Here is a 17,001-nt window from a genome sequence, read left to right as displayed (position 1 = left end):
TTCAGTCTGTATCTTTCGTGACAGTGTATTTGAATATATAGACTGATTTTTTAATAGAATGGCCAATTTAGGTTTGTCTGACTTTTCTCAGATGGTTGTTATTACTACTATTATTTTGCCCAGGAGTACCACCAAGATGATACTGTTTTCTCAGTACATCGATGAGAAGGCATACTGTGTTGATTTTCATTTACTCTTTTTTCCTTTTAAACTGTATTTGAAATTAAAAAAAATTTCTTTTTCTTGGCCTGCAAGGAGATCAAACCTGTCAATCCTAAAGGAAATCAGTCCTGAATATTCACTAGAGGACTGATGCTGAATCTGAAGCTCCAATGCTTTGGCCACCTGATGCGAAGAACTGGCTCATTGGAAAAGACCCTGATGCTGGGAAAGATTGAAGGCAGGAGGAGAAGCAACTGATAGCTGATTCACTTTGCTGTATACCTGAAACTAACACAACATTGTAAATCAACTGTCAGTTCAGTTCAGTCTCTCAGTCGTGTCAGACACTGCAACCCCATTGACTGCAGCACGCCTGACTTCCCTGTGCTTGCTCAAACTCATGTCCATCGAGTCAGTCATGCCATCCAACCATCTCATCCTCTGTTGTCCCCTTCTCCTCCCGCCTTCAGTCTTTCCCAGCATCAGGGTCTTTTCCAGTGAGCCAGTTCTTCACATCAGGTGGCCAAAGTATTGGAGCTTAAGATTCAGTATCAGTCCTTCCAATCAGTGTTCAGGACTGATTTCCTTTAGGATGGACTGGTTGGATCTCCTTGCAGTCCAAGGGACTCTCAAGAGTCTTCCCCAACATCACAGTTCAAAAGCATCAATTCTTCGGCACTTAGCTTTCTTTATAGTTCAACTCTTACATCTGTACGTGACCACTGGAAAAACCATAGCTTTGACTAGACGGACCTTTGTTGGCAAAGTAATATCTCTGCTTTTGAATATGCTGTCTAGGTTGGTCATAGCTTTTCTTCCACGGAGCAAGCGTCTCTTGATTTCATGGCTGCAGTCACCATCTGCAGTGATTTTGGAGCCCCCCCAAAATAAAGTCTGTCACTGTTTCCATTGTTTCCCCATCTATTTGCCATGAAGTGATGGGATCGGATGCCATAATCTTAGTTTTCTGAATGTTGAGTTTTAAGCCAACTTTTTCACTCTCCTCTTTCACTTTCATCAAGAGGCTCTTTAGTTCCTCTTCATTTTTTGCCACATGGGTCATGTCATCTGCATATCTGAGGTTGTTGATATTTTCCCCGGCAGTCTTGATTCCAGCTTGTGCTCCATCCAGCCTGGCATTTTGCATGATATACTCTGCGTATGAGTTAAATAAGCATGATAACAATATACAGCCTTGACACACTCCTTTCCCGATTTGGAACCAGTCTGTTGTTCCATGTCCAGTTCTAACTGTTGGTTCTTGACCTGTGTAGGGATTTCTCAGGAGGCAGGTCAGGTGGTCTGGTATTCCCATCTCTTTCAGAATTTTCCACAGTTTGTTGTGATCTGCATAGTCAAAGACTTTGGCATAGTCAATAAAGCAGAAATAGATGTTTTTCTAGAACTCTCTCTCTGTCTTTTTCAATGATCCAGTGGATGTTGGCAATTTGACCTCTGGTTCCTCTGCCTTTTCTAAATCCAACTTGAACATCTGGAAGTTCACAGTTCACGTACTTTTGAAGCCTGGCTTGGGGAATTTTGAGCATTACTTTACTAGTGTGTGAGATGAGTGCAGTTGTGCAGTAGTTTAATCATTCTTTGGCATTGCCTTTCTTTGGGATTGGAATGAAAACTGACCTTTTCCAGTCCTGTGGCCACTGCTGAGTTTTCCAAATTTGCTGGCATATTGAGTGCAGCACTTTCACAGCATCATCTTTTAGGATTTGAAATAGCTCAAGTGGAATTCCATCACCTTCACTAGCTTTGTTCATAGTGAAGCTTCCTAAGGACCACTTGACTTCACATTCCAGGATGTCTGTCTCTAGATGAGTGATCACACCATTGTTGTTATCTGGGTCATGAAGATCTTTTTTGTATAGTTCTTCTGTGTTTTCTTGCCACCTCTTCTTCCTGTCTTCGCCTTCTGTTAAGTCCATTAGGTTTCTGTCCTTTATTGTGCCCATCTTTTCATGAAATGTTCCCTTGGTATCACTAATTTTCTTGAAGAGATATATTTGCTGTTTAAGATTTTATTTTCCCCCATATAGGCCATTACAGAATTTTGAGTAGAATTCCCTGAGTTATACATATTTTTCCTTTACTCGATTATAATCTTTGCCGTTTGATCAGGACATTTATCTGCCCAGTTTTCTCTCTGTAAATTAGTAAGTATTCTGTGGGGAGCCACTTGAGACTATAAAATATCAGTGCATTATTTTCATATTTGTGAGATGCATCAATTTGAAAATAATGTAGAATTAATTATTTGAGTACATACTAAAATGTGCTGTGATATAATTTGAAGTTGGTAATCTCTTAAGCATTAACATACATGTAAATATCTAGTTTAAACATTGTTACTTATACATAGCGCAAAAGTAAATATCATGCATATAACCCAGTAAGCCTCATCTGTCTCTAGTTTTTCTAATTGATCTGAGTTTTAGCATCAGTATTAATACATCTTCAGTACCTTTCTGTTGTAATCAAACTCTTGTGTAAATATTGAAGACCAGAAGGTAAAGCCTTGAACGTTTTAAATTGAAAAGAATCTTAGATATCATAGTCTTTTTATCTATTTTTACTTAATTCTGTAGACAAACTAAAAAAAAGAAAAATTGTCATTTACCCAGTTATATATTAGGTAAAATGGCACACTGCCATTACAAAGAGTTCAAATCCCATAAAATGTAGAAATAAGAGTTTAAAACTGAGGTAATAGCAAGTAGATGACATTTTTGCTAGTGAGTTCCCATTCCTGCACTCCCAATAAGTGGGATACATACAAATCTTAACATTTGAGCAATAAACCCTCATTAAGCTGGCTTCTTAAAAAATGCATTGCTTCAGGCAACCATTAGCAGTAAGTTGATGAAAGCTAGTATACTGGTTGAAATATATTTGCTAGACCTTTATAATAAGAGAAGGAAATCGCAAGCTACTCCAGTATTCTTGCCTGGAGAATCCCAGGGACACAGGAGCCTGGTGGGCTGCCGTCTGTGGGGTCGCACAGAGTCGGACACAACTGATGCAACTTAGCAGCAGCAGCATAATAATTTAAAATTTGAATCTTTATTACAAATTAGGAAGCACAGTATTGGTGAAAACAGTTGCTGCCTAATAAATTGTGTCTGTGTAAGAGTGCTGGCCTTTAAACCAGTTAATTTTGTTACCAAATCCAGAATGTGGCCTGTCATTGATTTGTAATCAGTTCAGTTCAGTTCAGTTGCTCAGTCATGTCCAACTCTTTGCGACCCCATGAATCGCAGCACACCAGGCCTCCCTGTCCATCACCAACTCCCGGAGTTTACTCAGACTCACGTCCATCGAGTCCGTGATGCCATCCAGCCATCTAATCCTCTGTCGTCCCCTTCTCCTCCTGCCCCCAATCCCTCCCAGCATCAGAGTCTTTTCCAATGAGTCAACTCTTCGCATGAGGTGGCCAAAGTACTGGAGTTTCAGCTTCAGCATCATTCCCTCCAGAGAAATCCCAGGGCTGATCTCCTTCAGAATGGACTGGTTGGATCTCCTTGCAGTCCAGGGGACTCTCAAGAGTCTTCTCCAACACCACAGTTCAAAAGCATCAATTCTTTGGCGCTCAGCCTTCTTCACAGTCCAACTCTCACATCCATACATGACCACAGGAAAAACCATAGGCTTGACTAGATGGACCTTGGTTGGCAAAGTAATGTCTCTGCTTTTGAATATGCTATCTAGGTTGGTCATAACTTTCCTTCCAAGGAGTATAAGTGTCTTTTAATTTCATGGCTGCAGTCACCATCTGCAGTGATTTTGGAGCCCCCAAAAAATAAAGTCTGACACTGTTTGCACTGTTTCCCCATCTATTTCCCATGAAGTGATGGGACCGGATGCCATGATCTTTGTTTTCTGAATGTTGAGCTTTAAGCCAACTTTTTCACTCTCCACTTGCACTTTCATCAAGAGGCTTTTGAGTTCCTCTTCATTTTCTGCCATAAGGGTGGTGTCATCTGCATATCTGAGGTTATTGATATTTCTCCCAGCAATCTTAATTCCAGCTTGTGCTTCTTCCAGTCCAGCATTTCTCATGATGTACTCTGCATATAAGTTAAATAAGCAGGGTGACAGTATATAGCCTTGACGTACTCTTTTTCCTATTTGGAACCAGTCTGTTGTTCCATGTCCAGTTCTAACTGTTGCTTCCTGACCTGCATACAGGTTTCTCAAGAGGCAGGTCAGGTGGTCTGGTATTCCCATCTCTTTCAGAATTTTCCACAGTGTATTGTGATCCATACAGTCAAAGGCCTTGGCATAGTCAATAAAGCAGAAATAGATGTTTTTCTGGAACTCTCTTGCTTTTTTGATGATCCAGCAGATGTTGGCAATTTGATCTGTGGTTCCTCTACCTTTTCTAAAACCAGCTTGAACACGAAAGTTCACGGTTCAAGTATTGCTGAAGCCTGGCTTGGAGGATTTTGAGCATTACTTTACTAGCATGTGAGATGAGTGCAATTGTGCGGTAGTTTGAGCATTCTTTGGCATTGCCTTTCTTTGGGATTGGAATTAAAACTGACCTTTTCCAGTCCTGTGGCCACTGCTGAGTTTTCCAAATTTGCTGGCATATTGAATGCAGCACTTTCACTGCATCATCTTTCAGGATTTGAAATAGCTCAACTGGAATTCATCCATATTATCCTTATAAAGAGATTTAGTGTTTATTTCACAGTTGGCTGATAAAGTTGAAACAATTTTAATGATGTTTTCATTAGCAGCAGCCTTTAGAACTTAACTATTTTATTGGTTGTCTTTCAGAACAAAAGAGATGAACACTTACTGAAAAAAAGAAATGTTCCCCAAGAGGAAAGTTTAGAAGATTCAGATGTTGATGCTGATTTTAAAGCAGTAAGTTAACGTTGCTTATAAGGTGTTGTAAAAGTAATTTTTATAATAACTAGAGAACTTTATTCTCAATCTTAAGACTAATTTTACAATGATAATTAGGGTATATTGACTCTTTAACTTCAGTAAATACATTAATTAATGTAATTTTGCTATTAAACTCTGTGCTGAACTATCTTTTTTTCTTTTTAAGCAAAATGTAACACTAGAAGCTATATTGCAGGTATGTTATTATTTTAATATTCTCTTTTTGAAGTATTTTGAAATTGATTTTTTTTTTTAAATTTCTGAAATTTACACTTGGTGTTGCAGAATGCCACAAGTGATAACCCAGTGGTCCAGTTGAGTGCTGTCCAGGCTGCAAGGTAAGGATGAATTTGTCCAGAGAGAGAATTATGTCACACCTGGTCTACAAGTAGTACATTGTTACTTTTGTTCATAGTTTGAAAGTTATAGCAGTTAATTTCTCATACTTCTTTTCTAGAAAGCTTTTATCCAGTGACAGAAATCCACCAATTGATGACCTAATAAAATCTGGGATTTTACCAATTCTAGTGAAATGTCTAGAAAGGGATGATAAGTAAGTATGGATTTGACTCCCTGTTCACTTTTTTCAGCCAACTGAAAATTTGGGATTATTAAACTAATGGGTTCCATTGGGTTTTGCCTTATCACATTTTTCATTTGTCATGTATTTTAATGTAATTTTCTAAATACTGTGATAATACTCTGCAGACCTAAGTGCTTTTCTTTTTAGTTTATGAAGTATGTGTGTGTATTTTCTAGGAAAATTTTAACGTCTGTTTATTGTCTGTTCTAAATTGTCTCAAACATTTATAGTCTTCCTTTGTTAGTTGGCTTTTTCGTCAGTAATGTTTTAAAACAACCCAAATAGTGTTTGAGTCATTCTTTGCTTATGAGTCTATATATAGATTAACCTCATGACTTGAGTCAACATGAATGGTTTCCAGAACTGAGTAGCTCTTTCTTTCCCTGGGAATATTCCAGCTGATCCCCTGATACTCTGTGAAGTCTTTAACAGAACTCCAGCCATGATTAGTTGTCTATCATCATGGTTTTTATTTGTGGTAAATTAAAAATAAGAGGGCAGATTATAATTTCCCAAAATAGAAAGAGAAAAACACCACTTGGTGTGTTTTGAGGTACTGGCCCCATTTCTACTAGTGTTTGGAGAGATCTTGGTGTGCTAGATCTTAAACCTCATCAGTTTGAGTTAACTGGGTAGAATGTAAGTCTGAACCCCAAAATACATTGAAACAGAGGCTCATTTTTCTTTTAAGGAGCATTTAGACTAAAACTTGGGGGTATTTTGCTAAATATTGTCTATGAGATTTTCAGGTGACTAGATTAAAATAGTAGCATTATAAATGTTTCCACTAAGAGTTTTTATTATTTTAAAATAGTTCATTCTTTTTCTATTACGTGCCACAACCATCTCTCCAAAAGCCCTTAACACTTTTTAAATACTATCATATATATTTTCTATAAGATTTATTTAAGCAAAAATAAGTTTTATTTTAGTTATAAAAAAAAAAATTGCCTCTACCTTTAGGGCCCCCTTTCTTTTTGGCTCGAGCTGCTTTTCTTTTTTCTTCTTTTCTTTTCCATTTATTTATTTATTTTGCATTTTTGTCTTTGTCATGGGCTCATTTGTATGGGTGTGTCTGTGAAATGTAGCTTGTATATATAACAGAAGAAGAGTATGCTGAAATATATACAGACATGTGTAACTACCACTGAAGGTAAAAATAGAAAATTTTCAATGGTTTCAGTCTGACTTAATCGATTTGTTATGGGAAATTGTGTCATAATATAAAAGACCGAGACTGGAGCCGAATAGACCTTGGTTTAAATCTAGGGTTTGCGGCTGACCTAAACCCAAATAGCATTTGATGCTTAGGTACCTAATCTATAAAATGTAGGTGGTTGCAAGGAATGAAAATAATATATACAAAATACCACATAATACCAAGCATATAATAAATGTTTTTTATTGTTTACTTACTGCGCTCATTTTATTACTTATTTTCTCTATCTTATCTCTCTCTTTTTAAATTATATCTTAGAAGACTTTCCCTAGCTTTGTAATTGTATTTTCTACATCTTTCTGTTTTCTCATTTCAGGCCCTCATTGTCAGTATTTTGCCAAATCATCTGTCCTAGTTTAATAACTCTTTCTCCTTCCAGTCTGAAACAACATAAACTATCTCATCATCTTTGATCTTATCATTCCTTTATTTCTCCTCAACTTTGATACCCTCTTATTTCTTGCCTTTTGCCAAAGTTCATCATGTATTGATAGTTCTTGTCTGCTACTTCATTGTCTGGTCTGTTCCATCTTTTTAACCTCACTGCTTGCTATTATCACTGACATTTTTTCTTCTTAAAACCTTTTCCTTCTCTGATCTCTCTAATCTTTTGATATTAACAACCTCACTCTGTTTCTTTGATATTTATAGAGTTTCTTCTAAGTTCCTAACCTTTGGCTTTCCTTGGTTTTTGCCCTTTCCCACCTCCTCCCACCTTGGCATTCTGTTTGAAAAGAAATGATGTTTTTCAGCTATCTACCCTAACTTAACATAGATAATTTCTTCTTAACAGATTTTTCCTCCATCAGCCTTTGACCGTTTTTATCTCTTCTTCATGGACTTCAACATTGTTTTCTTTACTTCACTTTTCAGTAGCACTCTACGCTTGGTATGTCTGTAGAATGAATTCTAAGTCCTGAAGCCTGAGATTTGAGTCCCGCTCCACACACACCACATTGTGACTTGCCCTTGCAGTTCTACCCCGTGTCACAGCGTTGCGTACCTTCTTGGCTTCAGCTCTCGTGGTCTCTATGTTGTCACTTGCACGCATCATGATCATCCCAGCCATGGTGGTTTTATTTGTATTTCCAGTTGTCAGTGCCTTTCTTTCTTTATCACTCTTGGAAAACCTAGTTCAGTTTTCACTTTCTTTGTGAAGTCTTCCATCACCATTCTGGGTTATAATGATCTTATCCTTTCAGCAAAATTATGTAGCCTTGTAATATCACTGGTATGTGAAGCAGGTGATGTAGTGGAGTCAGAGCTTTAAGACCTGTCTAGAGGTTGTGGCAGTGATTCAAATGAGATGATGAGGGCTTCAGCTACCACAGTGATATTTTGGATGTCACTATAAATATAAAAAATATTTAAGAGGTAAAATTGATATGACATATTGGTTAGATATCTGTGGGAGAGAAAGGGGTCAAGGAAAATAATGACTGGCTAAATGTTGCAATACCAATGAACCTGAAGAAGTGAGTTTATATTGACTGACTTTGAGAGCAAATGAGACATTCAAGTGGAAGATACTCAACAGGCAGTTGGACGTAATGAGGCGAAATTCAAGGACAAGGTAAAGGAGATAACCATGTAATCTGTGGGTCTTAAATGGTAGTTATGTGTCTAAAGATTTTTTTTTTGTTTTTTACAGTCCTTCATTACAGTTTGAAGCTGCATGGGCATTAACTAATATAGCATCAGGAACCTCTGCACAGACTCAAGCTGTTGTACAGTCTAGTAAGTAAATTAATTTATTTACTTGCTGGACCTTCTGTCATTTGTATGAAATGTGCTGAACAGGAAAATCTGTAGAGACAGAGAACAGAGTAAATGGTTGCCTAGGGCTGGGGGAGAAGGTAAGAGGATTTTCTGGGTATGGGATTTCTTTTGGGGGCAGTAGAAATGTTGTCAAATTAGATTGTGGTGATGACTACACAACTCTGTATAAACTCTAAGAACCTTTGAATTATACACTTAAACAGATAAATTATATCTCAGTAAAGCTGTTAAAAGTTTGAGTCAATTTTAATTTAAACATTCAATAATACAGGTCGTGCAGAGATACAGCTAAAAATCCTAGAGGTAGTATACAACATACTGAAATTTTAGGAAAAAGTGATCTGCCTTATACTTAGTTCTCACCTGAAATGAATATGATACCAGTCTTTTGGAATTTGAGTTAGTTCATAAATTATGTGTAGAGTAAGAAGTATAATGATAAATTATCTTGAAATATAAGGTAGGCTTGATATGGGTATAATCAGTTCTTTAATCCCATATCAACAATTGGAATCATATTGACTAAAGTATTCTAAGGTAGAAACCTTTTTTTAATGAATTGCAGGAAAAGCATCATGCTGTTGTTTTCATTTAATATAATCGCAGTTCTAGGTACTGTCAATAAGTCTGTTGCTTGAGACTAGGGGAAACAGTAAAATGTAGCATATTTAGGGTAAAGGTATTTGCTACATTTATTCATTCACTGAACTATAATTGAGCAACTCTAGTGTACCAAACTCTGTGTATATTTCATCAACTTATTTAGGCTGAAACCTGTGAACTCTTCAACATTTTGCAGTATAAATGTTAGTTTTTCTTTCTTATAGATGCCGTACCTCTTTTTCTAAGACTTCTCCATTCACCACATCAGAATGTTTGTGAACAAGCAGTATGGGCTTTGGGAAACATTATAGGTAAGTTGAAATTAGGTTTGAAAACACTCCAATTAAGTATCTTAATTAACTTTTTTCCTACATTGGCCATTACATACTATGTTTCCTCTAATTGTAATGTGGGTTGACTATCTTCTTGCTTCATAAATATTAACTTAAGATTGTACCTCTTTAGATGGATATGCAATTTGTTATCCAGGACTGGTAGGTTAAATTTGTGTTCCCCAAATCAAAATCTGGAGAATTAGCAACAGTTGATGCCCTTGACTGATGGTGAGGAAACATAGAACATCAGTGTCCCAACATGAGCCATTGCATACATTTCAGACTTTCTCATCCTGAATGTAATTTTTTTTTAAATACAATTTTCATTTCTGTAGGTGATGGTCCTCAATGTAGAGATTATGTCATATCACTGGGAGTTGTCAAACCTCTTCTGTCCTTCATCAATCCCTCCATTCCCATCACCTTCCTTCGGAACGTCACATGGGTCATTGTCAATCTCTGCAGGAATAAGGACCCCCCACCGCCTATGGAGACAGTTCAGGAGGTAAATGAAGAATTGCAAAGGCCAGATGGTATATTTTCCCTATGTTTATGCTTTAGGTTTTCATGTACAGGGAATGAAATAACGCATATACTGATTTCATTGCAGGTATGAGATATTTAAGTAATGTATCATAACTTAATTTTTGACTTCTGTGAGACTTGTGGCACCTGACCAAATACAGTCCACCTTAATTTAAGAAACCATAAATTCAAGCAGAAAACTACAAAAGAAGAAAATAAAATCTCAGTTTTATTACTACATTGAGTTGTTGATTTAACACTAAAAAATAAGGGATGGCTGCTGATAAAACTAGTGTACTTATATGCAAATGTTCTAGAGTTAAATTGCTGTGTTAAATCTGCTAATTAAAGCAGAGTAAAATCTTTGCTCTTTACATCTGATTTGTAAATGGATCTGAGTATTTTAAGTTTTATAAAATCCTATGTAACCTTTAATCACTTGACTGTATAGAGAAATGTTGACTGTGAATCTGTAATCCTTATGATTAGCATCATTCACCATCTTCTGCCTCCTCTTGCCCGTATGGAAAGGGTACTTAGTAATTCCCCCCACTCCCTCACAGATTTAAAGAAGAGATTTGAAATGTCTGCATTCAACAGACTTTATACTGGGCATACTTTTCTTGACTAAATCTGAGGTCAAAAACTTCAATTTGACTCAAGTAGTTCATTAAATAAAATCTTAGTTTTAAGCAGGTAAGTGGGACAGTGAGATCAGTTTTAAGAATGGCTTTTTAAAAATAACTATATACTCGCATCTCCACTGTTTCCAGTAGACATATGTCATAAAGAATGTTATTGAAAACAAATGTTTTTCCTTTAAGGTACATTAGTCTCTGTCAGACTTAACTTGATTATTTTAATTAAACATTTGAAATATTTTTTGGTGTTTCAGGTTGAATGTATTGTATTTTAGTTTTCCTAATAGAGATTCAAAAAACTTAATGTTGTTTTTCTTGCCCTCAAATAGTATTTACTGCTTTTTAAAAAAGTCAACAGTTACTTGTTTTTGCAAAGACATTTTCGTCCACTCTAGAGTTACTTATCATTTGTTTTCTTTCCTCAGATTTTACCAGCTTTATGTGTCCTTATATACCATACAGATATAAATGTAAGTAAAGCAGAACCTTAGTTTTGGAATTTGGTTCTTAATGAGACTGAAAGGGTTATTTATTCTTATGCTTTTAATAAGTGTCACCATATATCCTAATAATTTGTCAAGCTTCCACAGTGTATGTGGAAGAAATGTATGTTCTGTTTTCAGAAATAGGATTAAGGTTAAACTGAGTTTATATCTTAAATCATTCAGATAACAAAAATACTAACATTGGAGAAATTATCACATATGTAGTTAATTTAGTTATTTATATCATAGTATTTTTAAGTATCAATATTTATAAAGTGGTAAAAGCTTTATAAAGCTCCTTCATACTTAAAAAATTTTTTTATTTGATTTTTGTAATTGGTAGTCTAGATATTATTATCCCCATTTTTAAAGAATAAGAAACAGCCTCAGGGAAAGGTTAAGTGACTTATTCAAAGTTGCGGAGCTTATAAGGGTCAGTGTCGATATTTAAAACAGATCTTCTGATAACAGATCTTGTTTACTTCCTATGAAACCATACTAAATCCTAGGCTATAACCTTTTGAGCTACAGTATTGAAGAATATCAAGTATCGCTTTAAATGCAAAGGTATCTTTAGATTATTTGTTCATTATATGAGGTTTAGTTAAGCACTTACTGTATATATTCTGGCATAGTTTGTTTCAGGCAGTCTGAGAATTCTCCTGATTGTAGCAAGGCTGAATGTCAATTCTTCCACAAAGTAAAACAATGGATAAATTTTAGAGAATTCAGAACTGACTCTAATGTTCATCCAGCGTGAATTTGGCTTCTAATATTTCAGTTAAGATCTCTTCCCATTTGTATGTTTGTGTTTTTGTGTATCTTTGTTTACACATAATATTTATGTGTGTGGGTGTCAGAATTATGTGTGATTTATCATTGAGATGAAGAAAATACATCTTTGTTAACATTTCTCAAGAAGCAATATATAGTTCCTATATACGTACTGAACCACACATTTCCCTAGTTAATTTTAGGACTTTAAGTTCTTAGGAAGGAATCTTTTTTTTTTTTAGGAAGGAATCTTTTAAAGGTAACTGAAGTAACTTTTTATTTGTGAAGTGTTAGCCTGAACTGTCATAACAATTAAGTGAATCCTGTTTAGTTATATACTGTCCTGTTTTCAAAATGGATATAAAAGTGACTTAGCAATAGACATAAGATAATAAATACCTTAGAAGAAAGGAGGAGGAGGTAAAATTATTTTTTAAAGTGTATTTGTTGTTACTGAATGCTAAACTTAGTCCTAAGCTTTCTGAAAGCCAAAATTAAAAGGAAAATAAGCAAGATACCTGATGTTTCCACCAAGACTTCCCCTCCAGGACATTAGGGAATTGATTGTAGGTGAATAAAAGCTTCCACCACCTATTGGTCTTGTTTATTTGAAAGCTAGAGGTATTAAAGTAATGAAGTTCTCTAGTTTTAAGTATATTTATCGAGTTTAACAAAATAGATTGTCTCACTTAGGCAGAATTGTGCAAAGAATTATAGGCACAAAAATGAAGAAGACGTAGAGACTCTGTCCTCTAAGATGTCAGCATTAGCAGCAGGTAAAAAGAGTGAACGAAATGGGCTTTTGTCAGTTGCTTGCTGTACTAAATCTATTTCTGTAATCTCCTTTGATCTTACCAGCACCCTTATGAGATAAATTTTGTTCTCTTATTTTACTAGTAAGGAACTAGTAAGGAAATTGAAACTCAGTAAAGTAAAATAACGTAAGGGTCATACGATGAATAAAAGCCATGGCTGAGAATTAAAGCCGAGTCAAGGCCTATGCTGTTTTGTACCATGATCACATAAGGATACAATATGTGTGCAAACAAACAAGAAAAGAAAACAGAGAAATCACCAAAATGAATTATCAAAGCACATGTTCTTTCTGGCAACCAGAAAGCTTCACTGAGAAAGTAACTTTTGAAATAAGCATTATAAGGAGAAGGATGGTGGTAGAAGTGTTGTTAGAGGTGAAAAAAGATAGCATTTATTAAGGGTTTTAAGTGTGCCAGGCACTGTTTTTTAGCACTTTTTCATATATTAATTTATTCCTTAGAAAAATCGTGATTGGTTACTAAAATTGTCTTCATGTTACAAATACGGTTAAAAAAAAAAAAGGCTAACTAATTTGTGTGTAGTCGTACAACTAGGATGAGAAGGATTTTGTCAAGTTGAAAAAGTTGTTTCAGGTACCAGAGGAACTATATTAAGAATTAAAGAGAATACATGAGCATGTGGAGAATCCAGGTGGTTAATAAACCGAAACATTTGCTTAAATTACAGAGTTTCGTATCTTGTGTTAGGGAGTTTGGACTTCTCTTGTAATCAGTGCAGAGTAAGTAAGATTTTCAAATAGAGGAGTGATACGTTCGTGTCTGTTATAGTCAGACACTTTGAAAGCGATAAGGAGGATGTGGAATAGGGCAGGTTTGAACATAACCTGGCCTATTTTGCTATCATGGTAGGTTTGAGGGACTTGATGAAGATATGAACCCAAAGTGGTAATGGGTAGGAAAGATAAAGTGAGTAGAACTTCAAGAGGAAAGAATCAAAGAGGAGAAGTGAAAAAGTAAAAGAATAGCATTAAAATAAAGACTTCATTTGTGAGACTGTCATTTGTGAGACTGCTGGAGAAGCTGTGTTGGGGTGTAGGGAGAACTAGGTGGCTTATGGACATTAATATGCTTATATGACATTAGAAGAACTACGTACTGACTCTGAGAACTAAAGAAGAAATCTGGACTGATTCAGGTCAATCTGTGTTCATTTTCTTTCTAGTTATTGTTCTTCTTAAAGTCAGCGTGCAGTTGCAGTGATTCTGCAGCATTTGGTTTTCAAAAAGCATTGTCCTTTTTGAAGTTACTCATCCATGGTTTGATATGTCCAGACAATTTTGAGTGTTACCTAACATTTGATACAGATCTACCTTGCTTTGCTGCTGGTACAAATGAAATCAGTCAGTTGTGGCAGATTGGTTATATGCTGAGACATGATGGGTAGTGACACCTGATCATATGTCAGGGGTCCCTGAGACCACCTTCAAGTTCAGTGATTTGCTAGAAGGAATCATTGAAAAGCTTTTACACTCATGCTTATAATTTATAGCAAAAGAATACAGATTTGTTTAGGGGAAACTGTCCTTTCCCTCCTGTGTAGGAAAAAACCCCAGCTCTTCCCTGTGGGTCTGTCTCCTATGTCTCTCCTTTACTGCAACACAGAACACTTCACTTCTCATACTTCTGGTCGCCAGATGTGTTGCAGTAGGGATTTGGGGGGAGATTCCCCACAACACCAAGTGAGTATCTGCAATCCACTGGATATCCTACAATTTAATTCAGTTCCAGCACTAACCAGAGATAGTGTCAGATCTCACAGGTCAAGGACTCAGTCCCACGTGGTGGCCACCTCTTCCCCTAACCCACAGGCACACTTCAGTTGCCAGTCACAAAGTCAGACCGGTGCTTCTGACCAGCCAGCTTTAAATTGGAGGTTTAATGAATAGAACCAAGACCCCCTCCTTGGGTTCTATTAATTTGCTAGAGCAGTTCAAAGAACTTAGGTAAACAGTTATATTTACTAGTTTATTAAAGGGTGAAGCTCTGTACAGTCATCAAAAACAAGACCAGAAGCTGACTGTGGCTTAGATCATTAGCTCCTTATTGCAAAATTCAGACTTAATTTGAAGAAAGTAGGGAAAAACCACTATACCATTCAGGCATGGCCTAAATCAGACCCCTTATGATTATACAGTGGAAGTGACAAATAGATATAAGGGATTAGATCTGATAGAGTGCCTGAAGAACTGTGGACAGAGGTTCATAACATTGTACAGGAGGTGGTGATCAAAACCATTTCCAAGAAAAAGAAATGCAACAAAGCAAAATGGTCATCTGAGGAGGCCTTACAAATAGCTGAGAAAAGAAGAGAAGCAAAAGGCAAAGGAGAAGGGGCAAGATATACCCCGCTGAATGCAGAGTTCCAAAGACTAGCAAGGAGGGATAAGAAAGCTTTCTGAAGTGAACAAAGCAAAGAAATGGAGGAAAACAATAGAATGGGAAAGACTAGAGATATCTTCAAGAAAACTGGAGATACCAAGGGAACATTTCATGCAAAGATAGGAATGATAATGGACAGAAACAGCAAGGACCTAATAGAAGCAGAAGAGATTAAAAAGAGGTGGCAAGTATACATAGAACTGTACAAAAAAGGTCTTTAAAAGTAATTAAAATACCTCAGGAATGCTGAAGACTTCATTGACACATGATTAATCTGATTACTAGCTGAAAGGAAAAGAGTATAGTCATTGACTGTTAGTGACTGTAAAAGCCAGGCATTTAACCATAGAAATCTAGAAAATGGGCAGGTGGCGGGGGGGAGAATATTAGATGGAGGAGTTGTAGAATAGCAGAAGCAGTTCAGATGGGAAAAGGCAATGAAAGTTACAATTACAAATATTAAAGCAGCTGTTAGTCTGCTTACGTAGGTAAGGAAAGCAAACTGCTGAGAACAAAGAAATTTGAATAGTCTGATAATCATGTGCTGTGAATTCAAATTTTTAAAGCATTTTAAAAATGAGATTTTCATTGAAGGTCCAATATATTATCAAAAAGAAAAAGGGTGACTAGAAGAGTCTGCAGTTTCAGGGGACCTGAGACCTAGCCGTAGCTTACTTTCTCCCACTAGCCTCTGAATGTTGTCATGAGATCCCACCAAAAACCTTGAATTGATTTCAGCTTAGAAAACTTAAATATTTCATTTTTCTAAGCTACTGTGTATTAGGTAAAAAAACGATTTTCTGCTAATAGAAGGGAGCTATAATGGAGGGAGCAAAGTTAGATTTCCTTTAGCAACCTCCTAAAACATCACAGGCCAAGGCAACCAGTATTTTTATGCACAGTATTCCATTTTGTGGCTAAGGTTAATTCAAATATCCTACTTGGGGTAGGCAATTAGTCCATTTCTTGAATTTTGCAAGTATGAATAATGTAGCAGGGATTAATCTTATGTATTTTCATGTTGCTGGAGGTGTATTTCAGGGTAAATTCCTAGAAGCAGGATAGCTAGATGAGAGAGTGAATGCACTGTAATTTTTGTTATGCACTACCAAATACCCTGCATAAGGCGGTGCCATTTGCATTCTCAGCAGAAATACATAAAAGTGACTTTCTCCTTAGCCTTGCCCATAGAATGTACTGTCACATTTTAAATTTTTGTCAGTCTGTGAGAAACGGTATTTCATTTTTAGTATGTGTTTCACTTTCTATAAGTGAAGTTGAACTTGATTTTGTTGAAGAGCCATTTTTGCATCTTTTCAAATAGCCTGTTTATCTTTTGTTGCTCATTTTTAATCAAATTTTTCGCCTCTTTTTCTTAGCGTATAAGAGCTCTTTATGTTTTAAGGACGTTAGCTCTTTACTTTTGATATATATTTCAAATATTTTCCTAATTTGTCCTTTGTCTTTGATATATTTTGCCATGCAGATTTTTTCTTTTTATATAGTCAAATTTATCAGCCATTCCTTTTGTTGATTTAGATTTTTATTCCTCGGTTACAATGTTTTATCATGTTAAGGAAATGTCCGTAAAATCCCATTTTGAGTGTTGACCTCAGAAATGAGTGTTGGAATTTTTCAGTGTCTATGGAGATGATTATATGATTTTCTGTTTATATCTATTAATACGACATACATAGATGTTCCTAAAATTGAATCATCCTTGCTTTCCTTGAATAATTCCACTTGATTATCATATATTATTTTCTTAAGGTAGT

At 36.0% G+C, this 17,001-nt stretch overlaps 1 protein-coding gene across 1 annotated transcript in view; it reads left to right on the top strand.

Moving 5' to 3' along the window:
- The window catches only part of KPNA3 (karyopherin subunit alpha 3), a 98,630-nt gene that overhangs the window by 67,130 nt on the left and 14,499 nt on the right, over positions 1–17,001 (top strand). The window contains exons 3-10 of the mRNA XM_070380341.1: positions 4,954–5,043; positions 5,234–5,263; positions 5,353–5,405; positions 5,525–5,620; positions 8,521–8,606; positions 9,476–9,562; positions 9,922–10,091; positions 11,178–11,222. Of these exons, the coding sequence (XP_070236442.1) occupies positions 4,954–5,043; positions 5,234–5,263; positions 5,353–5,405; positions 5,525–5,620; positions 8,521–8,606; positions 9,476–9,562; positions 9,922–10,091; positions 11,178–11,222 (657 nt within the window). The remainder of the gene's footprint in view (positions 1–4,953; positions 5,044–5,233; positions 5,264–5,352; positions 5,406–5,524; positions 5,621–8,520; positions 8,607–9,475; positions 9,563–9,921; positions 10,092–11,177; positions 11,223–17,001) is intronic.

The sequence above is a fragment of the Bos mutus genome, chromosome 12 (assembly GCF_027580195.1).
Source record: "Bos mutus isolate GX-2022 chromosome 12, NWIPB_WYAK_1.1, whole genome shotgun sequence".
In the NCBI taxonomy this organism is placed as follows: domain Eukaryota; kingdom Metazoa; phylum Chordata; class Mammalia; order Artiodactyla; family Bovidae; genus Bos; species Bos mutus.
The sequence above is the reverse complement of the archived record's forward strand: the minus strand, read 5'-3'. Positions and strand labels throughout refer to the sequence as shown.